Source organism: Vulpes vulpes, chromosome 4 (assembly GCF_048418805.1).
Source record: "Vulpes vulpes isolate BD-2025 chromosome 4, VulVul3, whole genome shotgun sequence".
In the NCBI taxonomy this organism is placed as follows: Eukaryota; Metazoa; Chordata; class Mammalia; order Carnivora; family Canidae; genus Vulpes; species Vulpes vulpes.
In genome coordinates, this window is record NC_132783.1 from 72,484,716 (window position 1) to 72,507,809 (window position 23,094).

Genomic DNA, 23,094 nt, shown 5'->3' on the forward strand with positions numbered 1-23,094 from the left:
GGTAGTCAATTTTCATTTAAAATGTGAACTTGGGTGTTGAAAAGTAAGTTTTACAAGTTCTTAGGTTCAGGCAGAGATTTCACAACTACCTACCTCCAATGTGAACCCCAAGTGCTCTGTCACCTAGGAGCACAAAATTGTTAAGACCATGTGTTGGTACCACAAATGGTGCCAGATGACAGATGCTTCTCACTGTGTAAAAAGGTACTAAACACTTACATGCATGTGATATATTAGCTCATTGTTTATCCTAATCTGGGTCTTTTTTTTTTTTTTTTTTTTTGGTATATGGAACAGTTCAAGAATTTGTGCATCATCTTTGCGCAGGGACCAGCTTAATCTGTTTTGTTCCAATTTTAGCACATTGCTGTCCAAGCCAGCACCTAATCTGGCTCTTCTGACAGGTCTTTGTAGCGTTCATGGTAATCCATCCTTGTTCTACATTCCATTAAGAGCAGCCCTTATTAGGTGACTCTTATCGCCAGTTCTATTTTATTTTTTAAAGACTGAAAGAATGATGTTCAAGTGCAGACATCTCTCTGAAGGTTATTGTGGAGGGCAGTGATTGAGAGAGAGAGAGAGAGAGTTTTTGATACTGGGTTATTTAAAGTATAATTTAGGTCTTCCCTTTACCGCCCCCCCCGCCAAAGACTTGTGAATTTTTGTGTTCTAAAAAACTAAAATTGTTGTGAAAATACTTAAAAATCTAAAAATGTAAAATTTTGTCTTTAATTTTTAAATACATGGAATTTTAAGTAAATGGAAACTTTAAAATTCTAAAAATAAAGTAAAAACAAAGCATATATGCGTGTGTGAAATGGACTCCTCTGGCCCAGCCGGAAAATCACCCACTTAGAAAAACAGCATTTACAGTAGCTTTAAGTATTAGAAGTGAAAGTGATGGAATCTGAATGTAAATGTAGTATCGCTGTTGTGATGAGAGAGCTGAGTGCAGTAAGTTTTAAAAGCCCGACCCAGGGCCAACAGTAGATTTCCGACGACCAGAAACAGTAGGACGACGCTCTCCAGCGATGAAAGAGAGCGCCTGCGCTCGGACTCAGTTGGCGCCCGCCCTCCTGCTTTTTCGCCAGCCGCCGTTTCCACCCTCTTTCGCGCTTCAGCCTCCCGGGAAGCCCAGCCCCGAGCGTCGCTGAGCTCCGATTGGCTCCTTTGAAAGTCTACGGGCTCCCTGATTGGCGGGCCCCCGGCCCTTTAGCGCGGTGAGTTTGAAACAGCTCGCGCTCCGCTTCAAAGCTGGCTCTGGGAAGTTGAGGCGAGAGCGACGCGGACGTGGAGGCGGCCGCTGCTTTCGCCGCGGGACGGTAAGCCGGGTGGCCTCGCTGAGGTCAGGGTCGTTCCTGCGGGGCGTCTGCGCCGCGGGCCCGGCTCGGAGGCCGCGGCTGGTGCTGGGAGGCCGCGGGGGCCCGCGCGGGGCCGGGCCCGGCCGGGCCTCCGGATCCTAGGCCGCGCCCTCGCCGGGGCCCCGGGGCCCGGCCCTCCGGGGAGGCTGGCGGGAGCCCCGGCGCGGCGGGCGCGCTCCCGGGCGGGCTGGGGCTGCGGCCCGTCGGAGGCCGCCCGGCCGGCTGAGGAGGCCGTCGGGTCGTGGCGCTGGCTGGACGACGCCGATTGCCGGGCTCCGGCCTGGGCCCCGCGCGCGCGCCGCCCTGCTCCCTGGCGTGGACGGCCGGAGCCCACCTGGGCCAGGTGCCCGCGTGGGAACGCCGGCGGGCCCCGCTAGCCTGTGGGCCTTCTCGGGGTTCCCTGCGCCCGCTGTTGTATGCGCTGTGCAATCGGCCCAAAGGGAAGGCTCAGAAACGCCTAGAGGAAGAACATACGTGTGTGCGTTTCGTATTCAACACTAGAGTTCCCAGTGTCCGCGCCTTGCTTCCCTCAAAGACCCGGAGGCCTCTGGGTAGGAGACGAGGCTGTGGTGTCGCGGTGCCGGGCCCCAGGGGCAGGGCCTCCAGAGGCTTTGTGAAGCTGCGTCCTCTGTTCAATCGTCCCAGCAGGGAAAGGGAGAGCCGGCTCTGAAGTGACTGCTCAGAGCGAGCTCCACAGCTGGATTGTTCGTCGGGCACATTCATTCAATCTGGGTATCGTAGAAGAGATGACTGCCGTTCTGTAGAGTTAAAAATGTGTAAGATTGGAACTCGCAGCCAGTGAGGTGCAACTTCGTTCATTTAAAAAGATTTTTCTCGCTTCTACTTCTGGAATGATCCCGGAGACGAATGCGAGCGTCGATTACCCAGTGACCTTTGTACGTAACCTTATCAGGGATGAGTGTGTTAGAAAAATCAAGGTAATTATATACTTTGGTGGGCTTCTGAAGTGATGATTTCTTTGGCAAACTTCTCAGCGGAGGACGTCTTGAATGTCTTGTCAGCATTTCAACGGACATTTAAGCAGTCTTGCTGATGGTTGATTATTACGGCCACAGTAGCTCTGTCTGTGTCATTAAAATTTTGTCCTTTTGAATTTTCTTAGAAAAGGGGTACAAATTCAGTCAAATAACATTATTTGACTTATTTAACACAAATAACATTTGTGGAAATGGCTGGGTATAACTATAACTGGTAGAAATTGATGCTCCTTAGACGTGTTACATAAAGAAACATACTTCTGTTTTTTGTTTGGGGGAGGGATAGATAAGTTTGATAGCTGAATTTGAGGGTTGATCTGATTGCAAGAAGCAAAGTACTACACTGGCTAAGATATACAAATCCAATGTTTTAAGAGCTAAAAAAGGTGGAAAAATCTTATGGCAAAGGTCCCTTCCCTTGTAAATGTTTTAACATAATTAGTATTTATGGGAAATTAATACTGCAGTAGACACTGGAAAATGCTTTATACTATCATTAAAAACTTAAAACCATCTTTTGAGTTAGTGGCATATGATCAAATTAATTTTTTCTCTCATTTTAGGATCTACCGTATCTGTTGATTAACTATGGAAGATTATACCAAAATAGAGAAAATTGGAGAAGGTGAGTGGTTTTAATAATAAAAGAGTTAAAAAATGATTTGGTAATGCTCTAATATCTGGGACATGAAAACCTGTAAATATTTATTGAAATCCAATCTTTAAGGTGTCCTTCAGTGCTAATGTGCCTTAATTATATGTTCTTTACATGGTAACATATGCACAAAATGTTCAGATTTCAAGAAAATTGAAATTATTCTGATAGGATTCCCTGCCAACCCTCTCCATCCCCCTAAAAATCTTATATTTTTTAAGTACTAAACACTTAAAGCAATATTTGTATTTTGAAAACACTATTGAGATCTTGTGTTATGTTTTGGTGGGGAGAGGTTAGGGCAGTAGAAATTTTTTTTTTTTTTTTTTTTAAGATTTTTATTTATTTACTTGAGAGAGCACAAGCAGGGGGAGCTTCAGAGGGAGAGGGAAAAACTGGCTCCTTGCTGAACAGGGAGTCCATGGGGGTCTGTATCCCAGAACTCTGGGATCAGGACCTGAGCTGAAGGCAGACGCTTAACCGACTGAGCCACCCAGATATGCCTAGGGCAGTAGAATTCTATTGAGTTTAATAGTGTACTTTTAATCATGTACAGTTCTTTTTAAGTACTTTTACCTAAACTTTCTAAACTAGTATAATAGACTATTAAACCAATTTAAATAAATTTTTAAATTTCCCTTGATTTAAATGACATGTCATGTGTACCTGCTTAAGCAATTCTAAAACAACTTTTTTTAAAAGATTTTATTTATCCTTTAGAGAGAGAGAGAGCAGGGGGAGGCTCAGAGGAAGAAGCAGGCTCTCCACAGAGCAGGAACTTGATGCAGGGCTTGAACCCAGGACCCTGTGATTATGACTTGAGCTGAAGGCGGGCACTTAAACAACTGAGCTACCCAGGTGTCCCTAAAACCAGTAACTCTTGTATATGAACATTCCCCTCTGTAGTACTTTCATTGAAGTTTTTAAAGAATGTTTATATGGCACAAGTGGAAGGGTAAAAATCCCTTTACCTTTTTTTCCCCCCAAAAGAATATATAAGTTTCTGTATAAGAGTTGGTATTAACGTTCTAAACTCTATAGGAACAAATGGTACACCTTTATACAAAGCAATTTGCTATTAGAGTAATTTATGTAGGTCTGTTTGAGGGATATTTCCAATCAGTATATTTTTAGTGTGTTTCAAAACTGTATTTGTACAAGGAATACTACTAAAAGTCTAGGGGCGGAGTACTGGAAAGAATTTATTTAGTAAGATAGTAATGAATAACTTTAGGTAGTGCATGGGTTAGAGATACATTCTTTTTCTTACAAATACTGTATTTTTTTAATCGCTTAAATACTTTCTTAAATCCTCTCAACTAAATTTTGTTTGAGTTGAGAATAAGTTTTGAATAACATATCTAATGTCTTCTACTTTGAGTTTTTCTTAATCCCCAGAGAATCAAATGAGTGGTGATTTTGTTTGTAACAAAAAGTTATTCTTAAAGTGTAAATGTGTTTTCCTTTAAAACTCTGGAACTCCTAACATGCAGGAGACTACGTATTTTTTAGTTGAAATAGAAGCAGTAAAGAATATAATTTCAAATGTTGCCTTATTTCCTTGAGTTAAATGATTCCCATTCTACCATATGATGTCCTCTCAAATTCCCTGTAGAATTTTGGCCTCTGAGCTTCTGACAATGGCTGTTCTTTCACCTTGGAAAGCCACTCTGCTGCCTTCACTTACTTTCATCTCATTGTTCTAGTCCAAGTGTATTTTGTAGTTCCCTATTTGTTATCCTTAACATCCTTTTTCTTTACTACACTGCAAGTAAGCTTTCTGAAGTTTGGGATTTTGTCTTGTTCACAACTGTTTGAACAGTGCTTGATAGTAGTGTCTAGCACTATTGGAGATATTCAAATATTTGATAATAACAGTATCTATTTTTCTATGTGTGTTTTTCTTTGTTTCTTTCTCTGGCTTGTATTGTCTGGACTACTCCAGTGCCTGGCTGTTTTGGATTATGTGTGGTGGGCATTGTTTTTGAAAAAGAAAATTGTATGATACTTTCCCATGGTATTTTCTTTTGCTTTTTGCCAGATACTTAATCAAATTCTAGCACTAAAGTTTTGATGTAAAAAGTTAAATTTCTTTCTCTCGACTTTTATTATTTCCAAACATACAGAGAAATTGAAAGATAAATTCAGTGAACTTGTAATACCTTTTGCCAAGATGTTAATTTTGTCACATTTACTTTATTATGTGTGTGTGTTTAGCATTTTTTCTTTTGAGTCATGTAAAGTAAGCTGTAGAGATATGCTTTATTTCTAAATACTTCTGAAGAGTTAGCTAATGTTACGCATTCATAGTTTTAAAGATTTTATTTATTTATTCATGAGAGCAGAGAGAGAGAGGCAGAGACACAGGCAGAGGGAGAAACAGGCTCCATGCAGGAGGCCCGACATGGGACTCGATTGCAGGACCCCAGAATCACGCCCTGGGCCAAAGCCTGGCGCCAAACCAGCCACCTTAGTCTTTTTAAATTTAGAGTAATCCTCTTGACTTTTCCACCTTGACACTTGAACTTTTTGACAACTTGATTCATGTCTTAAATACATCTAGACTTTTCTTGTTATCTATCTAAAATTTTCAGTTATTACAAAGATGTTCTCTGGTTTCTTCTGAATTACAAAGATCTGGGTATTGTCACATTCTGTCATAAGAAAATGTTTTTTGGATCATAGAGAGTAGCTATCTATATCCGTGATGTGGGACCTAACTTGGCCTTCATTCACTCGTAAACATTAAAGTTTTTATGCTTATCATTTAGTCTCCATAACTTGATCATGACTAACATTTTTAAATTTAATAATGTGTAGTTCATTTCAGAGTATATACTATGCATTTCATAAATAATTTTTATTGCTTAACCATTAGAATCATTCTGCTTCGTTTAGAGCTCTGTATATGTAGTTATAAGAGTAATGGTTCAAAGAGTCCGAAAGAAGAGACAGAGCATTTGTGATGTCTAAATTGAATAAATACTAAGTGTTATCTATAAGTTAATTCTTCTGAGTAAATTTTAGGCCCAGATGAGATTGTACATTTGAAGGAGAGAGGAATACTAGGAGGAAGAATTAGTTCTGAATTTACCATTAACTGCTTATTAGATGACATCATGATGTATTTGCATGCAAATTACAAATCTTTTTGAGTTTGCTTTAACAATGTGCCAGATAATTATGCTACTGACTTACCTACTTTTGTGTTTTTTGATGCAAGTATAATTGATGTCCAAAAAATGGACAGACTTTATTTATTTATTTTTTTTTTAAATGGACAGACTTTAAATGAACAGAAGGTTACTTACTTTTAAGAATGGTTGTGAAGATCAATAAAATAGAGTTTTTAAAAAATCTGGTATAATTTTGGTTATCCAAAAGTCAAACTAAGGGGCACCTGGATGGTTCAGGTGGTTAAGTGCCTACCTTTGCATCAGGTTCCCTGCTCGGTGGGGAGCCTGTTTCTCCCTCTCTCTCTTTGTCAAATAAAGTTTTTTTAAAGAACAAAATAAAACAAAAGTCCTACTTAATCCAAATTTAATCAAAATAATGTAAAATGGCTTTTAGGTCAAATTAGGTCTTTAAAATCGCACCAATATTTAGGAAGACAGACTATTGTATAGAATTTCTCTATTTAAAACAAAATTAGAATAAAATTTATATAACATCACCAAACTATCCTTAATATTCTAATTAAGCCAGTAGATAATATTTATTTATTTATTTATTTATTTATTTATTTATTTATTTATTTATTTTTAATAAATTTATTTTTTATTGGTGTTGAATTTGCCAACATACAGAATAGCACCCAGTGCTCATCCCATCAAGTGCCCCCCTCAGTGCCCGCCACACAGTCACCCCCACCCCCCGCCCTCCTCCCCTCCCACCACCCCTAGTTCATTTCCCAGAGTTAGGAGACTTCCATGTTCTTTCTCCCTTTGTGATATTTCCTTCCCATTTCTTCTCCCTTCTCCTCTATTCCCTTTCACTATTATATTCCCCAAATGAATGAGACCATATGTTTGTCCTTCTCCGATTGACTTACTTCACTCAGCATAATACCCTCCAGTTCCATCCACATCGAAGCAAATGGTGGGTATTTGTCATTTCTAATGGCTGGGTAATATTCCGTTGTTTACATAAACCACATCTTCTTTATCCATTCATTTTTCGATGGACACCGAGGCTCCTTCCACAGTTTGGGCCAGTAGATAATTTGATAGTAGTCTTAGCCTTTTTCTAAATATTGCTACCTTTGCGGAAACTGATAAAAGCTACAGAATAGATTTCCTTAGAAAAGTGCACTCTAATCACTTTTGAAGTTATACTGATGTTATAGAAAAATAGGGCATTCAAAATTTTATGTAAAGTCAAAGGGTTCAAGATCTATTTTCTAACCTCAGTTTAAAGATTCTGTTTATTTGTTTAAGATTTTTTTATTTTTTAAGTAAGCTCCATGCCCAACATGGGGTTTAACCTCATGACCCTGCAAGGTCATGCTCTACCTATAGAGTCAGCTAGGCATCCTTCCAACTTCAGTTTAAAAAGCATTTACCTGGGAACTGAATGTATTCTGTATATGAACTTTTTAAGCTAACTAGTCCATCTCCCTTAATGTTGGCACTTCTGTTCTCGGTATCCACCGGCTTCCTGCCCAAGATCCCTTATATTGACATTGTTGCTCATTATCTGAAGCTTATATATCAGAATCTCTGTTCTTGTTAACTTCCAAATGGGTGTGAGGCTTTTGTACTGTATAGTCGATATTTTGAACTTTAATAGATTTAATAAATATTTAGTAAAATGTTTTAGCCCCACTCTTTTCTAGATGAGGATTATTGACTATTTGAAATGCATAAAGCACTCTACACAGTTTTCTGAAAGTCACAGTGACTCTGGTTAATAATTTCTCAGCCCAAATCTTTATTCTCTATTTGACGCTGCTTTATTGTTGGATGGGGTACTTGAGAATAATTCGAATCTGCAAAGGATTCATTTTCTTCTCTACAATGTGCTGGGAAATTATTGGTTATTTAAATATAAGGGAAAATTGTAATAACTACATGAATTTTATTTCTAAACTATAGACACAGTAGGTTGTAGTTGCCCTCAATTTCCTTTTGGAAGTGATGAGGGTATAATTATGACTAAGATATTTCCTATCTGGTCACAGAGACATTTCTATAATATGACACTTTATGGGATTCAGTCATTTTTTAAAATCTTAGTTTGTGGAGGGTGTCATATAGTAGACATTTACTTTGTCTATTTCAGGTACCTATGGAGTTGTGTATAAGGGTAGACACAAAACTACAGGTCAAGTGGTAGCCATGAAGAAAATCAGACTAGAAAGTGAAGAGGAAGGGGTTCCTAGTACTGCAATTCGGGAAATTTCTCTATTAAAAGAACTTCGTCATCCAAATATAGTCAGGTATGGTATATCTGAATTTAAACCATTTTCCGCATACCAGTTCAAATGTGAATGTCAATGTGGAAATTTTTACATTTGCTTAATATCTGGTCTAACTTTGCTGAGCGGAATAGAACCCTACTATTTTTGTTAATTGAAAAGGTCAGGCATAGGAAGATGAGGGTTAAAGCAGGAGCAGGGTCAGAGGAGTGTGATGATAAGAGATTAGTATTGGGGGCTGGAAAATCAAGGTAAACTGGCCAAGGGAGAAAAGGAAATACTTAATACTTTCTTGTAGGCCTATATCACCTGCACCCATCTGAGCTCTCTGGTCCTTGAAGACCCCCTAATCAGATTCCTAAGACAGGTAGCTAGGTCAGATGAAAAAGAACAGTGTTGGCCTGGTGTTTGGGGGTTTGTTTCCTAGTAGTCCAAGTTAAGGTTTAATTACATTTTTGTGGGACTGGAGATAGCTACTATTAAGGGTTCCTAGTAAGTTTTAAATTTTAAAATTTTTATAATTCACTGAAAAGCTCTGAGCAACAAGTAATTACCCTAGAAATTTTTGTTTTTTAAGAAATTTTCTTTTGAAATATAAGTGGTTTGGTAGCACCTTCAGCATAATAAACTAAATTTTCAGGTGCTGCCCTGAGTATCCTTTCTCAAATTCTAGTTTAGTACTAAGGTTTTCACTACTAGGAAAGCTACCCATCTTTTCTTTGCCAAAACAGTATGTATTTTTTGTTACAGAAAATTTCTTACAGCCCTACTTTTTGTGATAGCCACTGCTAAATTTATGGATGTTTTATTTTGTAAGAGGTCAAAAGTATTTGGTAGATTTTTTTTTTCACATAATTATTTTATTCTCCAGTCTTCAGGATGTGCTTATGCAAGATTCCAGGTTATATCTCATCTTTGAATTCCTTTCCATGGATCTCAAGAAATACTTAGATTCCATCCCTCCTGGTCAGTTCATGGATTCTTCACTTGTTAAGGTAATAAGCTTACTTAATTTTATTAGTATTTATCCACTGTGAGTGTCTACTGTATAGAAGTTCTGTATTTTGGGGACATGCTTGGAAAGAGTGTAACTTCAGTTAAATTGTAAATGTAATTTTTTAACAAGCATTGAACTCTAAAAGTAGAAGTCTTAACTGCCAAACCACTCCTCAGATAGGTAGGCATTATTAGTTTTTTAGTAGTCTTACAGATACTTGTGTGTCCTTTGCATATACACACACAGTTTTACAAAACAGCCCTTTTTTTGTGAGACATTCACCATAGAGGTTTTGCCTGTCTATCAGTGTTTGGTCTATTTATTTATTTTTAAAGATTTTATTTATTTGAGAGTGAGCATGGGGGGGGGGGGGGGGCGCAGAGGGAAAGGGGGAAAGCAGACTCCCCACTGAGCAGGGAGCCCAAGGTGGCCTGATCCCAGGACCCTGAAAGCACATGACCTGAGCCCTTTGCCAAAGGCAGATGCTTAACTGAGTGAGCCACCCAGGCACCCCTGGATCTGATTATTTAAACCAATTCCATACTGATAGACATTGAAGTTGTTTTCCAGCTGGTGATTCATGCTGTCATGAATCATGCTGCAGCAAATCCTTACGTTTATTTATCTTTTGCAACTTTATAGAATAAATTTTTTTAAAGTATTTACTTATTTATTTTTTTGAGACAGAGTACCAGGGAATGTGCAAAAGTGGTGGGAAGGAGCAGAGGGAAAGGGGAAGCAGACTCCATTTTGCAGAAGGAGCCAGATTTGGGGCTCCTCCCTGAGATCAGGATCTGAGCTGTCACCAAGAGCAGAATGCTTAACTGACTAAGCCATTCAGGCGCCTCTAGAATACATTCTTATAACTTGAATCAGTGGGTTGGAGATGTATTTAAGTAATCTCTACACACCCAGTGTGGGACTCAAACTCAAAACCCCAAGATCAAGAGTTGTACTCTCTTCTAACTGAGCCAGCCAGGTGCCCCAGCCTATATGTGGTCTTCACTGACATTTCTATTAGGGTATTTTTTCACTGGTCTCTAAGGTCCTTTCTGCTAACACATTGATAATATTCCCTTTATTCCTTTATATATGCCATTAATAATTTTTATAATATATTTAATCTTGTACATGACTTTTGGACTTTAAGCTTATATGTCTTAAGTCTCGCTCAAAGATCATGTATATTAGAACATATCTTTCTAGTAAGTTGCCACACCTCCTTTTTTGTTTTTTTGTTTTTTTTTTGTGTGTGGATGGATCAAAGGTTTATTTATTTTTTATTTTTTAAAGATTTATTTATTTGAGAAAGAGAGAGTGTGTGGGGAGCAGGGGGCAGAGGGAGAGGGCCAGAGAAGTACACTAAGGATACTCCCCACTGAGTGTAGAGTCCAATGTGGGGCTTGATCTCATGACCCTGAGGTCTTGACCGGCCAAAATGAAAAGTTGGATACTTAACCAACTGAGCCACCTAGGTGCCCCTCAAAGGTTTATTTTGGTATAGGAATTAGGGCTCTTGATTTTTTTTCCCCCCATAGGGCTAGCCATTTGTTTTAACTTTGTAAGTCAATACGGTTACTATGTATACTTCATATTTCTGTAATACCAGGTTGCTTCAAATGATAATTACATTGTTTTGGCAACACTTGTACAATATTTTTTCTCTGAGCTAATTGCATATTATGATAATTGTCTCTATTTAAATATATAATCATAATATTCTGTTTGTCTTTTTTTTTTTTTTTTTTTTTTTTTTTGGAATCTGTGACCAGTACTACCAAAGAGAAAATTAATATGTAACGATAAGGAATAGAAATGGACCAACCTTATTCACAATAAAAATAGAGTTGCTATAAGCATATATACAAAAGTTTAAAAAATATCTGTGCAGACCTTGTGAGTTAAGAATTGGGGACAAAAAAAATAGTAGAAGACTAAATGAGTTCAGATGGATGTGTCCATAAGGAAAATATCTTTGTCTCAAGTGTACAAACAGGATGCTGTATATCAATTCGCTTCCCACTCCCAAATGCTGCTTGTCAGTCTCAAAAACCTGAAAACTTTTGTGTTAAATTATTTCCCTGCATTATAACTTCTTAGATCTTTGAAATAAACTCACCAAGATTATTTAGAAAATCACTGTGTGGGACATTTAAGTTTCTAACTTACTTTCTTCTTCCAGAGTTATTTGTACCAAATCCTACAAGGGATTGTGTTTTGCCACTCCAGAAGAGTTCTGCACAGAGACTTAAAACCTCAAAATCTATTGATTGATGACAAAGGGACAATTAAATTGGCTGATTTTGGCCTTGCCAGAGCTTTTGGAATACCTATTAGAGTATACACACATGAGGTATGTAGAATAGTGTTTTGTGATGGCTGGTTTGTTTTCTGTATTTGTTCATTAAGTCAAGCAAGAATCAATGAGAAAGATTTCCATTCTGCCAGCATGAATTTATTGCCTTTCAGCTCCGAACTCACCCTTCATTGCATGGAATGTGAACATCTTACTGGGACCTTTAAATATTCTTTGCCAGCAGGTGTGATGGCAGTAGAAGGTGCTAGAGAGGCACTTGCAGGAAGGAAAGGATTTTCCTTGCTACAGTTCTAAGAGTTATTTCTTATTAGTGTCTTTTTCTAACCCTCTGTTACTTAATAATTCTTTTTAGTAAACTTTCCCCATGCAAATCATTGCCTGTGGTTTCTGTCTTCTGACTGAATCCTTTCTGGTATACAATCAAATTGGTTAAAGAAAGGTTTTGTTGCTTAAGGGTTACTGTTTCAGATACGTCTAGAAGCTACTAAATATAATCAAGTTTTGTCAGTGTTCTACAGAGGACTTGGCATTTCATTTGTTACTTCCAGAGCCAAAGGGAGTGTTGACTTATATAGTAAGGGACTGCTGGAAGATGGTTTTCTGTGTCATTGTCTATCCCTGGGCCCAAAGACTGTCTCCAGTCAGAACTTAGAACAGTGTTCATTTGGTTAGATGTCTTGGCTTCTTTTTATCATTTTTTTCCCATGGCTATATAAAAAAAGTAAAGATTATTTGGTTCCCATTGGCTTAAGCAGATGCTACTGATCTCATTAAGTTAGAGATATTTTTTCCAGCCTGATAAATTATGGATACTAAAATAGTAGATCAGCTCTAGACCACTAATAAACTATTATTTGACTTAACTCATGTTTTTAGCATGTAAGCAGTATACATACATGCATTGCAGTGTCATGCCCAAATCAATCATCAGTGACTTTTTTTCTAAGTGAATGCTTATTTGACTATTTTGATTCTTGCACTATAATGATTTGAAAAGCTAGAAAAGGGCTGGTATGCTTTTATGTTTTTTTAATTCCCTTGTGACCAGGACTTACAAATGAAATATTTGTCTTCCATTTATTTTGTGTATAGTTAATTGACTTTCAAACAATATTATCAGAGGCAATCATGGAACTTTTTAAAGGACAGCCATACTGAAATATAAATATTAATATTTATATTTAGTAGTTCAATGCACTGCATTTATTCATTGTAAAAATTTGCTTTGTAACAGGTAGTAACACTGTGGTATAGATCTCCAGAAGTATTGTTGGGGTCAGCTCGCTACTCAACTCCAGTTGACATTTGGAGTATAGGTACCATATTTGCAGAGTTAGCAACTAAGAAACCACTTTTCCATGGGGATTCAGAAATCGATCAACTCTTCAGAATTTTCAGGTATTTTTGTCTTATAATTAAGCTTTTAAGAACTTTCAAATGAAATAATGAAGGGAATGTGTATGTAATACTAAGATTATATTTATGCTTTAGCTAATATTTTTTTGTTTTGCTATGGCCTTTTAGAGCTTTGGGCACCCCCAATAATGAAGTGTGGCCAGAAGTGGAATCTTTACAGGACTATAAGAATACATTTCCCAAGTGGAAACCAGGAAGCCTGGCATCCCATGTTAAAAACTTGGATGAAAATGGCTTGGATCTGCTCTCGGTAAGGAGACCCTTTATACTGACTTCAACAGTATTGATTCTGAATGTACCTGGGAAATAGAAAACTAATATTCACTGAGCTAGGCACATAACTATTATGCCTCTTATGTTTAGTGTATTACTGGCTCCATTTTAGATACCAAGAAACACTAGTGGTTTTGAGAGGTTTTAGCATTAGTTGTTGTTTCATTTTTTTTTTAATCTTTTAGGTAGCTATAGATATTCTGAAGGAGAGGCCAGGGTTAATACACCTTTACTTTTAAGTAGCTGGTTTGTAGTAGCCTTCCTTTATAACTATTTGTCTCAGTGTTTACTACTTTATAGTTTATCTGAGACAGGTGTTTTCATTATTGCTTGATATTTTTATTTCTTTTTTTAAGATTTTATCTGTTTATTCATGAGAGATCCAGAGAGAGACAGAGACATAGGCCAAGGGAGAAGCAGGCTACATGCAGGGAGCCCGATGTGGGACTAGATCCTGGGACTCTAGGCTCATGCCCATGCCCTGGGCCGGAGGCAGGTGCTAAACCACTAAGCCACCCAGGCATCCCTATTGCTTGATATTTTTAGTTATTAAACCCTTTTACTGCATGAACTCTCATTTCCCACTTTGTGCCTCATTTCTACATCAGAAAGGTTAGAAGTATTAATGTAATTCTTAAAAAAAAAAATCTTTCCCCTTTACTAACTTGTCGTTCCCAACTAATAGTTGTTTTCTTTAAAAACAAGACAAAAAAATCTATTAGGATAAAAAATTGTCCTAGGCCTGCTTTAAGAAAATTGTTTTAGAACAATGTTTAAATATTGAGCTTTTTAGACAGAACTAATTTTTATGAATCTCAGTGAATATAATTACAGGGAAAAAATAAGGTTTGGGTAGGTTTCTAAACAAAAAATAATTTCTGTATTATCATGTAAATCTTCTTTGGGCTCCTTTCAGCATTTATAAATCATTATGCCACCAAATTCAGCTTGGATTTTCCAAATGGCTTGCAGTGAAGTCTGACGTCCTTTATCTGTCATTCAGATGTTTATATATTGATATTGTTGATTTGACTTAGAGGGTCTTCCATATCCTGAGCTGAATCTGTCTTTTTCACATCTGTAATTCTTGAACACAGAGAATTTCACTTCAGTCAATGAAACAAAAACCAAATACTGTGAATCATGGTTCCTTAGTCTAGCTAATCTTGACCTCTTTGACTGGATCATGATTTGATACTAGGGGCTGTCCTGTACATTGTAAGGTATTTTAACAGCATCCCAGTCCTTTGCCCCATAGATAACAGGAACATATTCCTCTCCATTGTATCAACCCAAAATGTCTCCAGACACTGCCAGATGTTTGTTCCCTGGTAGGCAAAAACCCACCCAGATGAACCACTGCTGTAAATCATCAGACTTGGTTTCAGAGTTAAACTCCTTAACTATATAAGAACTTGAGCAAGTTATTTAACATCTGAGCCTCAGTGTCCTCGTTGTAAAATGGGACCAGTACATAGCTTTTGTTGTGAGGATTAAGGAACATAGTATGTCTACCAAGCACTTAATATAGTGCTTGATACATGATAAGAGTTCAAAAGGTTACTATAGGGTAAAAGTATATCTAGTCTGCTTATTGATTTGGTTTTCTTTAAGATAAAATGTAAAATCAATATTAAGCTTTATGTAGTCTTTTCTGGTGATGTGTAAATTAAAACTTTAATACTAGATTGTCTGACCATAATTTAGTGACTCATTTTAATTGTGTTTATAACACATTGTGCTCTTGTCTGTTTTTATTTGGAACTTGCTGGAAGCTACATTAGAAACCACTATAGTTAATTGCCACCATTTCAAGAATGTTATAAATAACTCTGATGGCCATTTAATTCTCAAAGTAAATATAATTAACTAGATATCTTTCTAAAATTTATGTCCTGGTTTTAAAGCTATTTCTGAATGCTTGTGTCTTAAAGCATAATTTGTAACAAAAAGAGGTTATTGAGATATCTATATTTTTAAAAAAAGGTTATTCTGGAGCTAGAGGGTGAAGTATGGCGAATGAGGCATTTATGTGGTTGGTATTGAACTAATGGAAATGTTTCTGTAGTAGTTTTTTATTAAAAGTATTATGGGTTATTGGTAGAAAAATTAAGGATTTATGGAGTTTTTTTTTAATGATTCATTTCTTAAATAAATAACTTTTTTTTCTTTTTATCTTTCCCCTTCAGAAAATGTTAGTCTATGATCCTGCCAAACGAATTTCTGGCAAAATGGCATTGAATCATCCATATTTTAATGATTTGGACAATCAGATTAAGAAGATGTAGCTTTCTGACAGTTTCCATGTATCAAGAACAGATAGTTACATTTTTACTGTTAACTTTGTCTATTTTTGTTTGTGTATTTTTCTTTGTTGTAAACTTAAGCTATACTTCATCTTCTGATTTCAAAAGTGTAACTTAAAAATGTAAATATTGTTCTATATGAATTTAAATATAATAATTCTGTATATGTTTATAGATCTCACTGTAACAACTGTTTGTTACCATAATAAAACTATAAATCTAGTATTGATGTCAGGAATTTTAAAAATTTTGAGTTAACTTAAATCATATCAAATCTTAGAGATTGGTTTTCCTGTAGTTAGAACCACTAAGATTTAGGAAAATGTGCTAATTTCAAAAGTTCATAAAGCTTTGAAGTCTTTTGATGCTCTGTGTTTAAATTTTGTCAGTTGCTTGCTTTGGAGTGGTAACTGTACACCTGCCTAAAGATAAGTATTTTTCTGCTGGTATTTCAATTTGTGACCTAATGTTTAAGCATTCAGAATGAGAAAACTATCCAGATTTGAGAAATGATGCTAAATTTATAGAGGTTTTCAGTAACTTATAAAACTAACATTAGAGCATGCCAAAGTTTGCGAAGTTTTACAGTCAGAGATCAAGGGCTGCTCACAGCAGGGAAGAACATTTAGAAAATTTATGATCTAGCCTATTTTTAGGTAGGTTTTGAAAGCTATTTGTCTAAGTGAATTCTTTTGCCTTGGCCAGAGGTAATAACTAGAAAAAAGTTATTGGCCAGAGGTAATAACTAGAAAAAAGTTGCTCATCTTGGCTTCCAAGTCTAACTTGAAATCTGTTTGTAAATTATGACATAATTTTTGCCTTTTATCAGCCTTAGAAGATTCTAATTTACAAGTATTTAGCTAAAATCACTAGCCTTAAAATTGTTAAATTAATAGTCCTGCTTATTGTGATTCCTATCTATAAGGAGCCTAATTTAAATTACTTGTTATAGCCAAGAGAAATGTCTAGGAAGTTTTATCCTTCCTAGTGTACATCTATCTGTTATCTAACCATAACCCTCTTTTTATCCTGGTTACCTATGGCTGGAATGGGCATTCCTGTGTTGTTGGTTGCATAGGTGATGTGTGATCAACCTAATCTACATTGTCTTGGAATTTTTGCATCTAGGAGAAAGGGTGGGTTATTTTCTTTGGTAATGGGATTTGTAAGATGAGAAGTTTGTTGGCCTTGTTCTAGGTCCTTTGGTAGAAGCCAGCCTGCTATTAAGAGAATGCAGAACCTAGAAATGGAAGTTGTTTGGGGTCACAATGTAAAGAGTTCAGATTTCATGGTGGGAATTTGGTAAATGAAAGGTCACACAGAAGATTTCATTGAGATGGTGAAATGACATATCTACAGACTTGAATATTCTTACCTATAAAGCGGAATGTTGGATTGGTTCTGTTTTTCAAATTGTGGATTGCAGTGGCTCAGGACCCTCCTCATCCTCTCCCTTCCCCGTCTCCAAAGAAGACTGGAAACTCCATGTATCCTCTAGAATTATTTCTTGGTACTTCGGTTTCAGTAATGTATAGATACATGAGAGTTACAAATGTTTAAGGCTTTCTGGATTTGGTAGAAATTGTATGCAGCCTCACGGTGATTGCTCCATGGAGTCTAATTTGAAAAGTCAGAAAGGCATCAATTTAGAGCCTACCTTGTGGACCAGGGAAATGAGATGGTAGAGCTGATCAACTGCTGTAATGAGTGTCCTACTTATTTGTGGAGTCCTTATCTCAGCTTCAGTGGCTGGGTGAAAAGTTACTGAATTCGGTCCCCCCTCATCTTGTGCATATTTTTAAATTGGCTTGTGCTATGGTGCTTGGGAGTGATTTTAAAATGGAACGTGTCTCTGGGCCAGTAGCTCTTAGATATTTTGTACGCTCAAAACACCTGAGACTAATTCTAACATTTCTGAGCAATTCTGAAGTTGAAAATTGGGAAATGTATCCCAGGAAACTATTTTTTCAGAAGTTCGACAAGCTGATGCTGATGTATCCAGTTATCTGTTGGTGATGTTTAACAACTTTGGACCTACGTCTAATATTGTCTTAAAATTTCATGGCATCAGGTAGTATCTTTTACTTATTATATTTCTGTTTCAGTCTGTACCCTTTAGTGAGGGGAGGTGGCTATATATTTTGTCACCAATGTAAGACTTTCATATATACTTGAGTATAGCACTGTGACAATTGTCCTATGTTAGCATTGTCCCTAGTCTGTACAGGAGGTTTTTTTTTTTAAGTTTAAATATAAAAGCAGTAATGATACAGAGTTTAACACATAATGTATAATCTTGACTATATAGCATATGTAGATGTAATGTTCTGAAAAAAATAGTATTTTAGAATTGAGTTAATAAAATGGCCTAATAAAAGGATTTTTGGGGACTTAGGTTAACAGGCTTAAATAATTTCTAATCAGCAAAATAGCTCTTAACTGGAAAACTGTTGGATGAAACAAACTTTTTTTACATCGGTGTGTTTAGCAGACTGTGCTTTATAATCGGGTCAACTGCAGTCCCATCTAAGTAATCGGTACATTCACAGGAGTCAGTGGGGCTCCATAGGACCATAGAGTCATTTTGCATGTGGATGGAACAGAGACACTTAGGAATGAGTGTGAAGAGTCATTTAAATAAGTTTGGGACAAAATGGGTAGAGTATTGAATGACTAAGAGAAAGGAATGGATGGAGGGATAAAAAGTAAAAGACCTTGAAGGGGAGGTATTTCTGACTTAAAAGTAGCATCTAATAGAAGGTAGAGGTGGGGTAGCAATTGTATTGGCAAGCATTGTCGTTTTAGTTCGTTCAGTGAAGTTTAACGAAGTGTTTGAAAACAAAGGTAGATATTTTCAGTTCTGTGCCTTAGTGTAAATTTCAAGTTTCTAAGATACCTCAAAAACTCCAGAAGAGGAGGGGGAGCCTGGGTAACTCAGTTGTTTAAGCATCTGCCTTCGGCTCAGGTTGTGATCTCAGGGTCCTGGGATCCAGCCCAGCGTCGGGCTCCCTGCTCAGTGGGCAGTCTGCTTCCTCCCTCCATTTGCCCCTGTCCCTGCTCATGTTCTCCCTCAAATAAAATCTTTTGAAAAAACTTCAGAAGAGATGTATTGTGAGTTATGCACTTGGTTGTTGAAGAGGAGAAAAGGTCTCACAATATGCTGAATGTCTGTTTTTCCAATTTGCATTAGGAACTCCTGGAGAGCTAGTTAAAACATTTTTGGTCTATGCCCAGCTTCCGGTAGGTTCTATGTGGCAGGGAATATGCTTTCTTAAGTTCCCAGGTGATGATGCTGATGGTCCAGGGACCAGAGTTTGAGAATCACTAATGAGTAGTTCTCAGAATTGCAGAGAACTGAAGAGAAGCTCAGCTGTTTGGCCAACATGTTGGGTTTGTTAGGGGGAAGTACAGGACGTGCAGGAGAAATGGGCCTAAAGTCAGAGATACACTTAAAGGTCAAACTGGAATTTCAACCTAAACCTTCCATTGTTATTGTTGAGGAAAGTGAAGGTGTGATGTAAAGGTTCAAGACTTTAGAACCAGAGAGGTTAGGGCTTGGCTCCAGTTCTGTCATTTCTGTCTGTGACCTTGTATAAGTTACTCAATATATGTGAGTTGGTTTCCTCATTTATACAGTGGAAGTAATAGAACTTAATGTTTATATAAATACATGTAATGTTTATATAAATAGAGAAAGAGGATTGTAGGATTGTTGTCAGAGTTAGTTTTGCCAGGCATCCTGCATATATAGGACATGTCCATTTTTGCCAGGATTCCCTAAATGTCCCTTTTTTCAATATATTACAAAAAATTGAGCAGTTAGTGCTATTTTTCTGCTATAGTAATTGGTGCTTAAATCCATTAAATAGCAACACTAGATGGGGGAAAGAGTATAGATGAGGTTCCTAGAACAAGGTAATTTCATTGCACACTTAGTTTTTCTTGTTGTCTCTTAAAGCACTTCTTTTACTTTGTCCTTCACTAAAGTGTAAGTCCAGTGAGGGCAGGGACCATGTCTTGTTATTTCATCCTCCCAGCCCTTGGTCTAGTACCTCAAGCATTTAAGTTTGCCCTGTGGTAGTGGCACCTCACTTTCAGTAACAATTGAATCTGAGTTGTGAGCAGCCACTTGGTTTATGTGTCTATCCTCTGTTTTCACAGCAACTTTATAAGGGAACAGGCATTCGTTTTACAGATGATGAAACTAAGATTTGTAGGACCCGCCAAGATAACCTCCCAAGGATCCCAAGGCTAGTAAATGCCAGAGCAAGGAAGGATCTGGGCTTTTGCTTCTAACTCTGGTCTTTCCATGGCATCATGTTGGTTCCTAAGATAAATTCATAAAGTTTCTAGTAGTTAAAGCTTAAGTGTATCAAGTTTCAAAAACTTAAGAAAGAACTGAAGAATGCAGGCAAAGAACTGAAGCCAAGGCAGTTCAGATGCCAAGGAACACCAAGCTCAGTGTTGTCAAAACCAACATGACAGGCCTGCAGGTCTTAGCACCAAAGCTCCTGACACATAAGAAACCTCCACCTCAAGGTTGAAAGGACCAAGGTCACCAAAGTAAGAACAGTTTTTAGACTAGTCCATTTTCTATCCCATTTTAGGTAGCAATATCCCTTTCTCCTGGGGGAAGCCCGCTACTGCATGCAGTCCTTTTGGGCTTCTTAATTCTGGCTCTCCACTCCTCATTGCTAAGGATGACTGAGATTGGATCAGTCACAGTATACCACAACCCAGCAGCAGTGATTGGTTCAAGAGGACCTAAACAAGACCCATCAGGGTTCTTTTTGTTACAGAAATCTTGAGAGAATGAAGTCCTCTTTCTACTGATATTATTAACCTGAGAACATGACTACCACCCTAACTGGAGCTGCCTGAGCTGAGAAAGTAATAGATTCCTGGAGCCGTATAATGTCCCTGGTTCTGGTCCTGAGGCCCTGGTTCCTGCAGTGCTGCTTTAAAATTGTATAAGCTACTCCGTATTCCTTGTAGGTGTAGGGATTGTGGGTTTTGTTTTGTTTTAGCTTAATCTAGTTTGAGTTGGGGTTCTGTTTAAACCTCAAGAGTCCTAATTCAGCTGTCAGTATTAAGACAATTGGATGAATAATTTTAAGTGAGCCCTCAATTTAAGCACCCTTGTAGTTATAAATTCTTACACCAGTATCTTCCTTCTTTGAAAGCTCTTTCTCATAATCCTAGTTTTCACTGTAGCTTCTAGTACTGGTTGTGTAGAATGGTACTGATAAAAATGTATGCCCATTGACCTTTCAAAGAACCTAAAAACTTTGGGGGAAATGTTTGTATTATGGATACTTATTCTATCAGGAGTAGAAATCTGTAAAATCCACTTTTCTGCAGGCAATTTCTTTTCCTCGAGATAGGATTTCACAACCATGCTCTACTTCTCTGTTAAGAAAACAGTGCAATAACAAGAGTAGAATGTATTTGGAAAATTTATTTGCTAATGAGTATTAGTAGTTCTTTTTATTTGCAAAGAACTTTATCGTAATTAAGTAGCATATGCTATTTCGATAGACAGAAGCTTCCTATACTATAAAAGTGTCTTGAACTATAAAACCACAAGAATAATTATACCATAACACATTCTTTATAATACAGAAAGAAAAGATACACTTCCCAGCTGAACATAGCCATTTGTCTCAATGGTTCTGGTATTATGACAAACATATTTATGTGCAAGAAAATATAAATGTGTTCTTCATGAAGTGTGTTCACTGCTTCAAGGATCCAAATGGGAAGCAGAGCATTTGCTCCATCTTAAATCTTGCTAGAATTTGAACATAGTTTTAGAAGTGCTTTTTGGCTTATTTGAAATACTTCTCATGCACAAGCACTAATGGAAAACGGCTCAGAACATAAAAAGATTGCAAATTCCCAGGTGAACACAGAATGTTTTTTTTGACCCATCAACATCAATTTGAAGCCCCATGAACTGGATGACAAATGTAATGTGAATTATATGTTGGGAACTCTTAATTAGCCATGCTTCTAGAAGGTCATAGCAGGTTGGATAACCCTAAAGAACAAACAAATCTCACCTTTCTTGCCCCAGATTTTGGCATTTGCTGTGTGACCCACCCACTTTTAGCAATAAATTAATTAGTGAAATTGTAGAATTGAGTGGAATCTCCCAGACATCAATTTAATTCTTATTTTCCCAGGAGGAACCTATGGATTTCAGCAACAGAAATTAGAACCTAGATTTTCTGATTTCCAGTTTAAAGAGATTTCTACTCTGCTTTAGATTAGCTCTGACAGTGAACTGGGGTCAATACGAAGTCAAGAAAGGAATGTATTTTAAGGATGAAATATTCAGGCAGAAAACTCTAGTGAGGAGAAAAAAATAGTAGATCAGAGAAAGTTATATACATTTTTAGTTCCTAGAAATAAGGGAAATAGCCAACAATGCAAGTAGCACATTCAAGCCAGTCATGGTACAGGATAGGAACTGGGTGTCTTGTTTGCAAAAGCAGTAGCAGTTTTCATTCTCTACTCCCCTTCAGAGGATGATCTGGGACTTAAGTCCCAGATGCTACAGGTATTTTTAAATAGACACTTTCTAAAAACAAAAAACGTTATCTCACTGCAATTTAAGTATATATCAGATAATCAACATTGTGCTGGTTAATATTACCTATTCATGAAAGTCTCTGGCACTGGAATAGCTAACATTAGCTGACATGTATAATACAAGGAAAAGGCAAAGAGCTCAACTTCATCTCTATCATTTTTCAAGAGAAATATCTGTGTGTTAACCATGTTTGTAATATTTCCTAACATGGCCCAGAAGTGAGGAATAAACAAGTCAATGTGCCTAATGGCAAAAAATAAAAGAATTATTTGCAAACAGAAAACTGGACTTTTGAGCAGATGTTTATTTAAATCCAAACAGCAACTCCTACTTTTCCTGTTATCTCCAATTATGTGATGCAACATATTTACCAGAAGAAGCACTTTTTAAAAACAGCCTTCCGGGGAGTGAATAAACAATACTATATTTGGCTAACAGCTGCTTTTGGAAAATGAGATGTCAGCAAAGCTGAGTGTTGTTTAAAGAAAACTAATTATCCAACTACCTTTGACTTGGAGCAGAGTAAATAAAGCACTTCCCTATTTGCACTGAAATGTTTTGTCTAGGATTTAAATATTAGGTATTAGCTAGATATTTTACTTCCTCCTTCTTTTGCCATGTGGAGCAAATGAATTTTAAGAAGTATTCCTGTGTTTGATTTTGCTGCCAAAACCACTTTAGGTCATCTGGTGCTGTACAAAGCTATTGCTTCTTTGCTTATTCACTGTCCACTATTTATGGTGTTCAGTTTAAAGCAGTG

General features: G+C 37.3%; 1 protein-coding gene and 1 pseudogene across 4 annotated transcripts; one reads left to right on the top strand and one right to left on the bottom strand.

The window, feature by feature from the left end:
* Positions 1-282: 282 nt before the first annotated feature.
* LOC112931092 (U6 spliceosomal RNA) lies at positions 283-382 on the bottom strand (annotated as a pseudogene).
* Positions 383-527: 145 nt separating this feature from the next.
* On the top strand, positions 528-22,617 carry CDK1 (cyclin dependent kinase 1). Of its 4 annotated transcripts, none has more exons than XM_026013591.2 (8): positions 528-1,220; positions 2,923-2,984; positions 8,295-8,451; positions 9,302-9,425; positions 11,610-11,780; positions 12,979-13,142; positions 13,269-13,410; positions 15,623-18,837. In XM_026013591.2, exons 2-8 carry the CDS (start codon positions 2,948-2,950, stop codon positions 15,719-15,721), a joined length of 894 nt encoding a protein of 297 aa, XP_025869376.2. In that variant the 5' UTR covers positions 528-1,220; positions 2,923-2,947; the 3' UTR covers positions 15,722-18,837. The 4 variants fall into 4 exon arrangements, with proteins under 4 accessions (XP_025869376.2, XP_072612180.1, XP_072612181.1 ...); XM_072756079.1 differs by having other exon boundaries at positions 1,064-1,322; positions 15,623-22,617; XM_072756080.1 differs by lacking the exon at positions 528-1,220 and adding an exon at positions 1,861-2,299 and having other exon boundaries at positions 15,623-22,617.
* The last annotated feature ends 477 nt before the right edge of the window (positions 22,618-23,094 follow it).